At 33.9% G+C, this 15,065-nt stretch overlaps 1 protein-coding gene across 1 annotated transcript in view; it reads right to left on the reverse strand.

Annotated features, from left to right (window-relative positions):
- The window catches only part of LOC106470726 (nesprin-1-like), an 88,675-nt gene that overhangs the window by 62,685 nt on the left and 10,925 nt on the right, over nt 1-15,065 (reverse strand). Inside the window, exon 2 of the mRNA XM_022399362.1 lies at nt 3,555-3,616. Coding sequence (XP_022255070.1) covers nt 3,555-3,616 — 62 coding nt within the window. The remainder of the gene's footprint in view (nt 1-3,554; nt 3,617-15,065) is intronic.

A 15,065-nucleotide genomic window follows, 5' to 3' on the forward strand; every position in this document is an offset into this window, starting at 1 on the left:
CACTTGTCATCCTTCCTGCCAAGAAGGAAAGGGTAGAGACAAGTGGTAACTTGTCATCCTTCCTACCAACAAGGAAGGGGTAGAGTCAAGTAGTCACTCATTGTCCTTCCTGCCAACATAGAAGGGGTAGAGTCAAGTAGTCACTTGTCATCCTTCTTGCCAACAAGGAAGAAGGAAAAACCAAGTAGTCACTTGTCATCCTTCCTGCCAAGAAGGAAAGGGTAGAGACAAGTGGTAACTTGTCATCCTTCCTACCAACAAGGAAGGGGTAGAGTCAAGTAGTCACTCATCGTCCTTCCTGCCAACATGGAAGGGGTAGAGTCAAGTAGTCACTTGTCATCCTTCTTGCCAACAAGGAAGAGGTAGAGTCAAATGCAATAGGAGAGACCCCCAAAACCTCACAAATCCGAGTAACCAACTGAAGAATAGGGGCTGGAGGTGGCTGATCACAATGATCCTCTGTTGAGGCTGACCTAGTAAAAGGAGGAGCCAGAGAAAGCAAGTCTAAATACTCTCCAGCTGGTGCTGGGTCATTTGCAAAAGCCACCTCAGAACCTCCCGGAGAGACACCCTCAGTCCAAATATATAACTCCATCTCACGATGAATCATATCTTTGACTGAGAGTGACCTCTCCCCTGGCCATTGACAAATGCCAGATAGCAGAGGTGGAAGAGAAGAGGTCCGATCGGCCTCCATAGTAGAAAGGTTAACTCGGGAATTCATACCCATCAGTACGTTTATTTTTTTAATAAAGTAATTTATAAATATATACAAAGATATAACTTTAGTAATGCTAACCATGTTCAAAGTCGCAACATCAATTGTGAATAATCACAACACTCCTATTTATAGAAACCCGTGCTGAATGTCAAGAAAAAGTGATTATATTATCTGAATGAGGTGTTTATATACAGTACTTAGATAGAGGGTGCATTGAAGTTGGTGAAGAATTTTACAAATTAGAATGTACCAAGGGTATTCAAGTGGGGTATAAAAGACTGGAGCAAGTGTTTTCAATGCTCAGATGGTCAAAGAGTGGAAACCCTGGAGATAGAGAAATAGCTATAGTGCCAGAGGAGGTAAGTATGTTTTGGAAATATCAGTAATATCTGTAAAGAACCGGTAACACATGCATAAAGTATTATTAGCACTGGATTCATTATTTTCCAATGTTTTTCATTCTGGTTTGATGCCAACTGTGGCTAAATTTAGAAACATTGTTATCTTCCTGAATGAGATTCTTATTTACATCTTTATTTGTGACCTGAAGATGAGCTCAGAATGAAGCCTGAAATATCATCCAAGGAAAAAGAAAAATGGTAGTTAATGTCCATACAAATTTAAACAAAGTTGAAAATGCTGACAAAATAGAAATTATATCTTTGTCATCCATTTTCACTCTACATTTCTCTAGATATATATTTGTTAAATATAATGAGCATGTGGTTTTACATAAAAACAATTATGTAAAACACTAGAGTGCATTTTCCTTCCTCCATTGTCAACAAGCTGAAGAACATATATAACACAGGCACTAATTAAGAGCTATAAACAAACTATCTTGATAAACATTCTAAAATCCAGTAGTACAAATCTTCTGTATATTTTACAAACAAACTTGGGTCAACAACAAAGCTTAAGTTTTAAAACATAATTTTTCAGAGAGTATGAACAAAAATTTAGATAAATTAATTAATTTTTTCATTTTCTTAAATACCTAAACTATGTCACACAAGATAATTGTTCAGGTAGTGGATTATGTACAGAAGAAGATAGTTATAGATTAATAAACTTGTGTCAGTTAAACAATGAGACAAACTTCAAGATAAATTAAAAGAAAAACTCTGAAGAAAAGTGGATTATCCAACTTTATACACTACAGGATGTAGCTAAAGAATAATAAAAACCTACCTGAACTATATAGTGGTTAATCCATTTTAAACAATACAGAACGATATAAACCCATCTGAGCTACATAGTGACTTATCCATGTTTAAAAAATACAGAATGATAAAAACCTACCTGAACTATATAGTGGTTAATCCATTTTAAACAGTACAGAACGATATAAACCCATCTGAGCTAGATAGTGACTTATCCATGTTTAAAAAATACAGAATGATAAAAACCTACCTGAACTATATAGTGGTTAATCCATGTTCAAACAGTACAAAGTGATCAAAAAAATAAAACCTATCTGAGCTAGATAGTGACTTATCCATATTTAAACAGTACACAATGATAAAAAATCAAGCCTACCTGAGCTAGATAGTGATTTATCCAAGTTTAAACAGTGTATATAGATAAAACCTACCTGAGCTAGATAGTGACTTATCCATGTTTAAGCAATGCAGAAAAATAAGAACCCACCTGAGCTAGATAGTGACTTATCCATGTTTAAACAGTGCAGAAAGATAAGAACCTACCTGAGCTAGATAGTGACTTATCCAAGTTTAAACAGTTCAGAAATATAAAAACCTACCTGAGCTAGATACTGACTTATCCATGTTTAAACAGTTCAGAAATATAAAAACCTACCTGAGCTAGATAGTGACTTATCCATGTTTAAACAGTGCAGAAAGATAAGAACCTACCTGAGCAAGATAGTGACTTATCCATATTTAGACAGTACACAAAAATAAAAATAAAACCTATCTGAGCTAGATAGTGACTTATCCATGTTTAAACAGTACACAATGATAAAAACCTACCTGAGCTAGATAGTGACTTATCCATATTTAGACAGTACACAAAAATAAAAAATAAAACCTATCTGAGCTAGATAGTGACTTATCCATGTTTAAACAGTACCTGAGCTAGATAGTGAATACCGAATAATGGTACTTTACTGTCACACTTATAGTACACACAAGCCCCAAAACGTGGCAACGGGTCGTGAGCCACAAAGCTATGGATTTACAATCCGAGCAAGTTCACAATGAAGCCATGTTCAGCCTCACTACAATCGGTAAACAGGTTGATAAAACGATTGGATTATTCAGAATTTTAATGTTTTCAATCACAAATTCTAAACAATCCCATTTGAGATATACACAAAGATGTGACTTATCCAAGTTTAAACAGTGCAGAAATATAAAAACCTACCTTAGCTACATAGTGGCTTATCCATCTTTAAACATTGCAGAAATATAAAAACCTACCCAAGCTAGATAGTGATTTATCCATGTTTAAACAATGCAGAAATATAAAAACCTACCTGAGCTAGATAGTGACTTATTCAAGTTTAAACAGTTCAGAAATATAAGAACCTACCTGAGCTAGATAGTGACTTATCCATGTTTAAACAGTTCAGAAATATAAAAACCTACCTGAGCTAGATAGTGACTTATCCATGTTTAAACAGTGCAGAAAGATAAGAACCTACCTGAGCTAGATAGTGACTTATCCAAGTTTAAACAGTTCAGAAATATAAAAACCTACCTGAGCTAGATAGTGACTTATCCATGTTTAAACAGTTCAGAAATATAAAAACCTACCTGAGCTAGATAGTGACTTATCCATGTTTAAAGAGTGCAGAAAGATAAGAACCTACCTGAGCTAGATAGTGATTAATCCAGTTTGTGAACACTTTCTTCTGTACTCTTTCTTGTTCATCTGGAGAATAAAATATTCTTACTTGGTTATTTAATTAAGCTACAACAATTTTAACATAAAAGAGCATTAGAACACAACACTATACATACAACCACAACACTGATTGTTTAAAAGAGTATCTGAACACTATACATACAACACTACACTGATTGTTTAAAAGAGTATCTGAACACAATACATACAACCACAACACTGATTGTTCTTAAGTTTGATAAGATTATCTATAACAAAAAATTCAACACATATAATTCAAATTCTTTGTGCTTTCAATGTGATTTTTTTAAACTGTACACAAATAGTAAATTCAAGTTAATTGTAAAAAATCTGTTTATGATATTTAAAGTTCAACTTTACTTCGGGAACAGAAATAAATTGACACATACATATGATTTTGCAAAAAAGTAAAATTGTTTGTTTATAGTTAATTGTAAAGCTCACAAAGGGTTATCTGTCAGGAGCCTACCACAGGTATCGAAACCTGGTGTTTAGCATTGTAAGCTTTCACTTGCTGCTTGATACTGGGAGTAGAAGTAAAATTAAAATCCAAGCAATATTAATTTCTTACACAATTCTCACATCAATTAAAAAAAAAGCCCACACAACAAATTAGGCACTAAAGTATATAATTATCCCATTTATTTAAAAACTCAGGTTCATCAATCTCTTTGTAATATTAGAATTTTGGGTTTAAATCTACATGGTATGCTGATCACCAAGATGTAACTTGTGAATTGAAATGTTTGGTGACTGAACTTACATCAGGTGCTACTCACCAAGATATAAACTTGTGTATTGAAGTGTTTGGTGAATGAACTTACATCAGTTGCTGCTCACCAAGATGTAACTTACGTATTGAAATGTTTGGTGACTGAACTTACATCAGGTGCTACTCAACAAAATGTAACTTCTGTATTCACGTGTTTGGTAACTGAACTTACATCAGGTGCTGCTCAACAAGATATAACTAGTGTATTTAGGTGTTTGGTGACTGAACTTACATCAGGTGCTACTCAACAAAATGTAACTTACATATTGAAATGTTTGGTGACCGAACTTACATCAGATGCTACTAAACAAAATGTAACTTGTATACTGAAGTGTTTGGTGACTGAACTTACATCAAGTGCTACTCAACAATATGTAACTTGTGTACTGAAATGTTTGGTGACTGAACTTTCATCAGTTACTACTCACCAAGATATAACTAACGTATTGAAGTGTTTGGTGACTGAACTTACATCAGGTACTACTCACCAAGATGTAATTTACGTATTGAAGTGTTTGGTGACTGAACTTACATCAGGTGCTACTCACCAAGATATAAACTTGTGTATTGAAGTGTTTAGTGACTGAACTTACATCAGGTGCTACTCACCAAGATGTAACTTACGTATTGAAGTGTTTGGTGACTGAACTTACATCAGGTACTACTCAACAAAATGTAACTTACGTATTGAAGTGTTTGGTGACTGAACTTACATCAGGTGCTACTCACCAAGATATAAACTTGTGTATTGAAGTGTTTAGTGACTGAACTTACATCAGGTGCTACTCACCAAGATGTAACTTACGTATTGAAGTGTTTGGTGACTGAACTTACATCAGGTACTACTCACCAAGATGTAATTTACGTATTGAAGTGTTTGGTGACTGAACTTACATCAGGTACTGCTCAACAAAATGTAACTTACGTATTGAAGTGTTTGGTGACTGAACTTACATCAGGTACTACTCACCAAGATGTAATTTACGTATTGAAGTGTTTGGTGACTGAACTTACATCAGGTACTGCTCAACAAAATGTAACTTACGTATTGAAGTGTTTGGTGACTGAACTTATATCAGGTGCTGCTCACCGAGATTTAACTTTTGTATTGAATACACAAGTTACATCTTGGTGAGCAGTACCTGATGTAAGTTCAGTCTCCAAACACTTCATTACACAAGTTAAATCATGGTGAGTAGCACCTGATGTAAGTTCAGTCACCAAACACTTCAATACACAAGTTTATATCTTGGTGCGCAGCATCTGATGTAAGTTCAGTCACCAAACATTTCAATACACAAGTTAAATCTTGGTGAGTAGCACCTGATGTAAGTTCAGTCACAAAACACTTGAAGTGTTTGGTGACTGAACTTACATCAGGTGCTACTCAACAAAATGTAACTTGTGTATTGATGTGTTTGATGACTGAACTTACATTAGGTGCTACTCACTAAGATGTAACTTGTGTATTGTGTATTTCCTTCTCAACCTTTTTTCCATATAAATCAGTGATCTAAACCTGTCCTTCTCAACTTTTTTTTCCGTAGAAATCTGTGATCTACGCCTATCCTTCCCAATCTTTTTTCATATAAATTGGTGATCTAAACCTGTCCTTCTCAACCTTTTTCCATAGAAATCTGCAATCTACACTTATCCTTCCCAACCTTTTTTCCATATAAATCTGTGATCTACACCAATCCTTCCCAACCTTTTTTCCATATAAATCTGTGATCTAAACCAGTCCTTCCCAACCTTTTTTCATATAAATCTGTGATCTAAACCAGTCCTTCTAAACCTTTTTTTTTCCATATAAATCTGTGATCTAAACCAGTCCTTCCCAACCTTTTTTTCATATAAATCTGTGATCTAAACCAGTCCCTCCCAACCTTTTTTCATATAAATCTTTGATCTAAACCTTCCCAACCTTTTTTTAAGTGAAGACTAACTAGTTCCGAACCTAATGTTGCGTCATCGAGGTCACGTGACTGGTGTGGCTCCACCTATTTTCTAGAACTATCCTGTACCTTGGCGAATGCTCTAGTATTTACTAGATATAGGATAGTCTGGTATATAAAAGAGGGTGACAACGTGACGGGACAATAGTGTGTGTGTAGATAGTGAGTAAATTGAACTGCAGTCAGAAGTATTGTTGACGTTCGTTGATATAGCGTTTGTTTTCGTGTGATTGTTGAAAATAAGTGTATCGTAAAGTTGTATTCAGAAAGAATAAACCAGTTTTATGAAGTAAGGATTTGTGTCGCTAAAGTTTCGTCGGAACGAAGTTACGGAAAGTTAATTAACAAACGGAGACGTAACACTAAAATTTCTCGAACCGCTCTGTATCATTAATACTAATTTTTGAAAATTACTTTTAAATTACTTAAATTATTAAAATGGTAGTATATTTTAAAATATACATTATATTTTATTTTTCAACTGTCTTGCAGACTGGTTGAAATTTCCCTGTTGATACCAGTGGTCTAAACAACTTATTCAAGGCTGAGGCCGTACAAATATTCATCTATATAAAAATAACACTGTACAGAAAACGTGCGTATAACTTACAACTGTCACTGATATGCTTAAACTGTCATTTTAAAATTAAAAGTGTAAAACTAAATTAAAATTTGGTTATGATCATTTTGAAAATGTTCATAAGCGGTAGTAAGAAGCGTGTGGAATTTACTTTTTAACCAAAAGAGGACAGCATCACACGCTGCAAAATTTTTCCCCCAATACATTGATAAATCATGGAGTTAATCATAGAATCCGCCAAACTTTTCCTTACTTTCATTTCTTGATATTTCCGGAATATCTTTCATTTTTGAGTTTCTTTCACCAAAACCACATCATGTAATGTCTACTAAATTTATTTCTAAAAATTACTACAGTTTTCGTGGGAATTTTATTTCAAATACTTGTATACCAATAAGGTAAACACAGAAAGAATGATAATTACTTCTACGACCTACTGTGGTAGATACGTTTAAAAAAATATGTCGATTGTAAATTGTGTGCCATAAAATTGACATGAATCAAACAAAATAAAACAATCCTTTAAATAACATGTCACTTATTCATTTGGATTGACGACTAACATAAGCTGAACATGCCAGAACATGTCTCCCATATTTTAAAAATAACATATTCTCTCAGTTAATTAATATGAAATGAAAAATGCAGGTACACCAGGAGAAACAGATAAAAGGTGTCCTAAGGTCTTAAAATAAAGAGGCCCGTCGGTATAGATGGGGTGATCGTCCTACTAGTGTCATACTACGGTAATCCGCACTCGTACTAATTATAGAGTAGGCCTAGTAGCGAATGAATTTGGTCTAGACGCCATTTTTTGTAATATCTTGCGCATTAGGTTTTTTTTTAGAACCGTTGGTCTTCCTCATTCCAAAGATTATATATAGAACAGAAGAAATGCGTGTATTTTTGTTATAGCAGGAACAATAATAGACAGGCACAACTGTTAGGACTGCAAATCAGATCACATTTCTGTTACGAAACATTAAGTACATATATTTCAAAGCGCCGCGGAGTAGCAACTTTTAGCAACAATTCCTCTTCACAAACTTCACGGGGGTTTAGTGTATTAAAGTAAGAACAATCTCAATATATTAACAGTAAGAACAATCTCTATATATTAACAGTAAGAACAGTCTCGATACGTTAACAGTAGGAAATATTTCACTATGCTAACTGCGACCCCCAAAACATTTATGGTAGTTTTCATGCCCTTCATTTGAATTTTCCTTATTCTATCATTTCTACGCACGGCATTTAAGCTACGCTTTCTTGCAGGCTTTGTTTATTAGATCGATAAATCCTGGTCTATTCGAAAAAAATTTACGTGGTCAGACAAACATTCTCACATAGATGTAAGTTTATTTAATAAAACAACAAGTAAAGTAAATAATAAAGTATAATAATGGGAGTTATAATAGTGTACAGAGTATGAAACAGTTATGAGCGTTCAGTGTATGACATGTTTTATAATTAGTAAATAAAAAAAAGTACCTAAAAGGTGTTTATAACAGTTTGGTGAAACGAACCGTGGCTAAATAACTGTAAATTAAAATGAAAACTTTTATTGAAGGCAAACTTACCTGAATATGCAGAAACATCTAAAAGTGTGTTCACAAAATGATTAGCATATGGTCTTGAACGAACTATGCATCCATATTTTACAGCTAAATAAGTTGAACAAACTCATGAAAATTATATCTAGTGTAATATTAATTTTTCTGGAAATTACACGCGGGTTAAGCGTTGTTTCTGTGAAATACTTTGCAAATAAAAAACTAAAGTTTAAATCGAAGCCAGTGGTCACGTGATGATAACGACATTGTGCCATCGTATACCATAAACGTTGCATTGAAAAGTTTGACTAAGCAAAAACCCGGACAAAGACTTTTCTAACTATATGAGATTTGTAGTGTTTGATCGAATAACTTACGAGAAAAGTTTCGAACAGACAAACACAAGCGTATTGTTTATATAGATTAATAAAATTCTACCTACTGGTTTGGTTTATTTTGAATTCTGTGCAAAGCTACACAAGGGCCATTGGCGCTAGCCATCCCTAATTTAGCAATGATAGACTAAAGGGAAGACAGCTAGTTAACACCACCCACCGCCAACTCTTGTGCTACTCTTAAAAACGAATAACGTACTATATATATTCACATTATAAACACCGCCACGGCCGAAAGGGCGAACATGTTCAGTGAAGGGGATTCGGAGCCGAGACCCGCCCTAACCACCTCTCTACTGAAAATGAAAAAAAAACCTCAACAAATTAATATACTGAAAAACAAACCCATAATCTTAACATAATCTCAACAATCTTAATATATCGACAGTTTCAAACAATAATACCAATATCTTATAAGGTTTATTTGTTTGTTTGTTTTGAATTTCGCGCAAAGCTACACGCCGGCTATCTGCGCTAGCCGTCCATAATTTAGCAGTGTAAGACTAGAGAAAAGGCAGCTGGTCATCACCACCGCCAACTCTTGAGCAACTCTTTTACTAACGAATAGTGGGATTGACAGTCACGTTATAAAACCCCCAAGGCTGAAAGGGCGAGCATGTTTGGTTGAACTGGGATTCGAACCCGCGACTCGCAGATTGCGAGTCGAGCTCTCTAACCACGTGGCCATGCCAGGGCACATGTTATAAGGGCAATCTTAATATATCGACAGTTTCAAACAATAATTCCAATATGTTATAACAACAATCTTAATATATTAACAGTGTCAAACAATAACTCCAATATGTTATAAGGGCAATCTTAATATATCGACAGTTTCAAACAATAACTCCAATATATTATAAGGACAATCTTAATATATCGACAGTTTCAAACAATAACTCCAATATGTTATAAGGTCAATCTTAATATATCGACAGTTTCAAACAATAACACCGATATGATATAACGACAATCTTAATATATCGACAGTTTCAAACAATAACTCCAATACGTTATAACGACAATCTTAATATATCGACAGTTTCAAACAATAACTCCAATATGTTATAACGACAATCTTAATATATCGACTGTTTCAAACAATCATCTCAACATATTACGAAAATAATAAAAATTAAATCGCTGATTTCAATATATCAAAGTACGAATGATCTTAATATATCGACAACTCAAAATAACAATATGGTTTATATACAAGTAGAAAGTTTGATCCATAGTTAAACATTGTACATGGTTTATATACAAGTAGAAAGTATGATCCATAGCTAAACCTTATACATGGTTTATATACAAGTAGAAAGTATGATCTATAGCTAAACATTGTACATGGTTTATATACAAGTAGAAAGTATGATCCATAGCTAAACCTTATACATGGTTTATATATAAATAGAAAGAATAGCGATACCTTATACATGGTTTACGTACAAGTAGAAAGTATGATCCATAGCTATACTTTAAACATGGTTGATATATCAGAAGAAAGTATGATCCATAGCTAAACCTTATACATTGTTTATGTACAAGTAGAAAGTATGATTCATAGCTAAACCTTAGCTATACTTTCTACTTGTATATAAACCATGCACAAGGGTTAGCTATACTTTCTACTTATATATAAACCATGTACAAGGTTTAACTATGGATCATACTTTCTACTGATATACAAACCATGTATAAGGTTTAGCTATGGATCATACTTTCTACTTGTACGTAAACCATGTATAAGGTATCGCTATTCTTTCTACTTGTATATAAACCATGTATAATCCTTATACATGGTTTATGTACAAGTAGAAAGTATGATCCATAGCTAAACATTGTACATGGTTTGTATATCAGTAGAAAGTATGATCCATAGCTAAACATTGTACATGGTTTGTATATCAGTAGAAAGTATGATCCATAGCTAAACCTTATACGTGGTTTATGTACAAGTAGAAAGTATGGTCCATAGCTAAATCTTATACATGGTTTATATACAAGTAGAAAGTATGATCCATAGCTAAACCTTATACATGGTGTATATACAAGTAGAAAGTATTATCCATAGCTAAATCTTATACATGGTTTATATACAAGTAGAAAGTATGATCCATACCTAAACCTTATACATGGTTTATATACAAGTAGAAAGTATTATCCATAGCTAAACCTTATACGTGGTTTATGTACAAGTAGAAAGTATGATCCATAGCTAAACATTGTACATGGTGTATATACAAGTAGAAAGTATAGCTAAACTTTAGACATGATTTATGTACAAGTAGAAACTATAATCCATAGCTAAACATTGTACATGGTTTATATACAAGTAGAAAGTATGATCCATAGCTAAACCCTAGACATGATTTATGTACAAGTAGAAAGAATGATCCATAGCTAAACCTTATACATGGTTTATATACAAGTAGAAAGTATGATCCATAGCTAAACCTTATACATGGTTTATATACAAGTAGAAAGTATTATCCATAGCTAAATCTTATACATGGTTTATATACAAGTAGAAAGTATGATCCATACCTAAACCTTATACATGGTTTATATACAAGTAGAAAGTATTATCCATAGCTAAACCTTATACGTGGTTTATGTACAAGTAGAAAGTATGATCCATAGCTAAACATTGTACATGGTTTATATACAAGTAAAAAGTATAGCTAAAGCTTGTACATGGTTTATATACAAGTAGAAAGTATGATCCATAGCTAAACCTTATACATGGTTTGTATATCAGTAGAAAGTATGATCCATAGTTAAACCTTGTACATGGTTTATATATGAGTAGAAAGTATAGCTAAACTTTGTACATGGTTTATATACAAGTAGAAAGTATAGCTAAACTTTGTACGTGGTTTATATACAAGTAGAAAATATGATCTATAGCTAAACCTTGTACGTGGTTTATATACAAGTAGAAAGTATGATCCATAGCTAAACCTTGTACGTGGTTTATATACAAGTAGAAAGTATGATCCATAGCTAAACCTTGTACATGGTTTATATACAATTAGAAAGTATGATCCATAGCTAAACCTTGTACATGGTTTATATACCAGTAGAAAGTATGATCCATAGCTAAACCTTATACATGGTTTATATAAGTAGAAAGTATAGCTAACCCTTGTACATGGTTTACATACAAGTAGAAAGTATCGCTAAACATTGTACATGGTTTATATACAAGTAGAAAGTATAGCTAAACCTTGTACATGGTTTATATACAAGTAGAAAGAATAGAAAGAATACTAAACCTGCAGCTTACATTCAAACCGTTAGTTGTTTTATTGAAACTAAACATGAGCTTTCCTTCCATATTTAACACAAACAACTGTATTATATACTTTCATACTGTGTTGAGTTTACTGTAAGCTGCAGGTTTTATGTTTAGTTTGAATAAAACAACTAACGGTTTGAATAACTTTCCTTCCATATTTAACACAAACAACTGTATTATATACTTCCAAATTGTGTTGAGTTTACTGTAAGCTGCAGGTTTCATGTTTAGTTTCAATAAAACAACTAACGGTTTGAATAACTTTATTTCCATATTTAACACAAACAACTGTATTATATACTTCCAAATTGTGTTGAGTTTACTGTCAGCTGCAGGTTTTATGTTTAATTTGAATAAAACAAGTAATAATTTGAGTAACTTTCCTTCCACAAATAACACAAACAGCTGTATTATATACTTCCAAATTGTGTTGAGTTTACTGTCAGCTGCAGGTTTCATGTTTAGTTTCAATAAAACATCTAACTGTTTGAATAACTTTCATTTTTGATTGCCCCACGAAATAGAATTTCAGGCAATGTGGTAATATTTTAAACTTTAATATTTAAGAGATTTAATATTAACAGCTGCAAATTTCATTAATCATTCAGAATATTAATTCAAAAGTGTGACGTAACGTTTTGAACAAACAAAAAATACACCACAAGAAAACAACTTACACACAATATTTTTTTACTTCGCGGTAGTAACCAAAAATAAATATATACAGACTGAGAAACTTTATCAGATCCTGCAATCCCTCGTTACTGAGAACCAGATTTGCTTCGAGTGGCTGTTCAACATATAGACGTGTTATTTTGAAGTGTTTGAAAGATTAAATGTGAAACAAAGATCTCAGAATGTATCAGCGTCCAGGCTAGTGCAATGTCATATGGTGATTGTATTTAGTTACATTAAAAAAAGATAATAACATTTTTCATATCTCTCTCTCTCCTGGCTCTATACGGGTTTCGATTAAGGCAGTAAATAAATGCATTTCAACGTGACATTCTGTACATGACTCACCGCTGCCGGACGACCCCTTTGGCTCAACACCAGGATCCCACTAGAAATACGACACACATATGTTTAGCCGAAACACTATTTATATTAGTCCATTATGAAACGTCAAGTTATAGCGTTTCGCCCGAAACTTTGTGTGCTGTGGTATCGATTCGAGAGGTAGTGGCGGGAAGTGTGTAGTTGAAGTGCTGCTGTAATCTGTTTACTGGAAACTATTGAGGTGTAACATTACACTGACTACCGATACAACAAAGACCAAGGCTTTTCTGGACAGAAACAAAACACAAGTTAAAACAAGTTTTATTACATGGTAATCCTGAAACCAAAACAAAGGTGTCAACCAATTTCAAACGGATTATCCGCTTTTATAGTTATAAGTTTTGTTACTAACTAGTAGTAATAAAAAATCACGATTCTTGTGTAAACGATGTTATCATTACCCCTTGAAGTCAGTTTTTGTTACAGAAATTTGGTGTTCCTTTAAAAAGCTCAAGTACAGGGTGAAACAAGACTTACCAGTTAATAATTGATAAACAATAATTATTAAAGTTATAAAATTTGGTTATAAGTACAACCGGCCACGAAGCGACGGGGAGGTAATGAGTAATTGAACTGCAGTCAGAGAGTGTGTAATTGAACTGAGTATTGTTGAAGTCGAGCACATGAGACGTTCGTTGAGAATTATAGCGCGACTGTTGAAATTAAGTGTATCGCAAAGTTATATTCAGAAAGAATAAACCAGTTTTATTTATAAAAGGACTTGTGTCGCTAAAGTTTCGTTGGAACGAATTTACGGAAAATTAACTAACGAACGGAGACGTAACAAATTGGTGTCAGAGAGTGGGACAGAAAAAAATTGGAAACGAGAAGAGGCAAATCAAACCACAGCATAGCAGACTTGATGGCAGCAATACAAGAGCACCAAAAGAAACAAGAAGAAAGATTACAGAAGTGGCAAGAACACCTACAACAATGGCAGCTCGAACAGCAAAATAAACAAGAGAGGTTACAGCAGTTGTTAGAAGAAAAAGAAAAGAAACGAGAAGAACGAGAAAAGAAACAAGAATTAAGATTACAGCAGTGGCAAGAAAACCTACAACAATGGCAGCTCGAACAGCAAAATAAAGAAGAGAGACAACAGCAGTTGTTGGAGGAGAAAGAAAATAAACAAGAAGAGAAATTACAGCAGTTGTTGGAGGAGAAAGAAAATAAACAAGAAGAGAAATTACAGCAGTTGTTGGAGGAAAAAGAAAAAAAAACAAGAAGAGAGACGACAGCAGTTGCAAGAAAACCTGCAACAGTGGCAGCTTGAACAGCAAAATAAACAAGAAGATAAATTACAGCAGTTGTTGGAGGAGAAAGAAAATAAACAAGAAGAGAGACTACAATAGTGGCAAGAAGTACAAATGGAAAACATTAGTAAATTTAAAAGCGAATTAGATACATTAAAGGATGATCTATTGTCCTTTACACAAGGAGGATACATTAACCATCGACTTAACCAGCCCCAGACAATGACAAGCCCCTTCCAGACCCTGCAGCTATACCCTAATGCTGACATACTCAGTCCAGTTAGAAGTCACATCCCAGATATGAATGTCAGTACTAGGAGTGATTCAGTATGAAGGAAGCCACAGGAATTCGATGGGAAGGCACTGTGGGAAGCATATAGAGCACAGTTTGAGCTACTGGCAGAGATGAATGGATGGACAGAGGAGCAGAAAACAGTATATCTGGCAACGAGCTTGAAGGGACAACCACTGAAAATACAGCCGACAGACACAACTACAGAGCACTGGTAGCTGCTCTGGAACTCAGGTAAGGAACCCAAAATCAGTCGGAAGTCTACAGGTCTGGGTTTAGGACGAGAGTTCGTGCT

The sequence above is a fragment of the Limulus polyphemus genome, unplaced genomic scaffold (assembly GCF_000517525.1).
Source record: "Limulus polyphemus unplaced genomic scaffold, Limulus_polyphemus-2.1.2 Scaffold4185, whole genome shotgun sequence".
NCBI classification, from domain to species: Eukaryota; Metazoa; Arthropoda; class Merostomata; order Xiphosura; family Limulidae; genus Limulus; species Limulus polyphemus.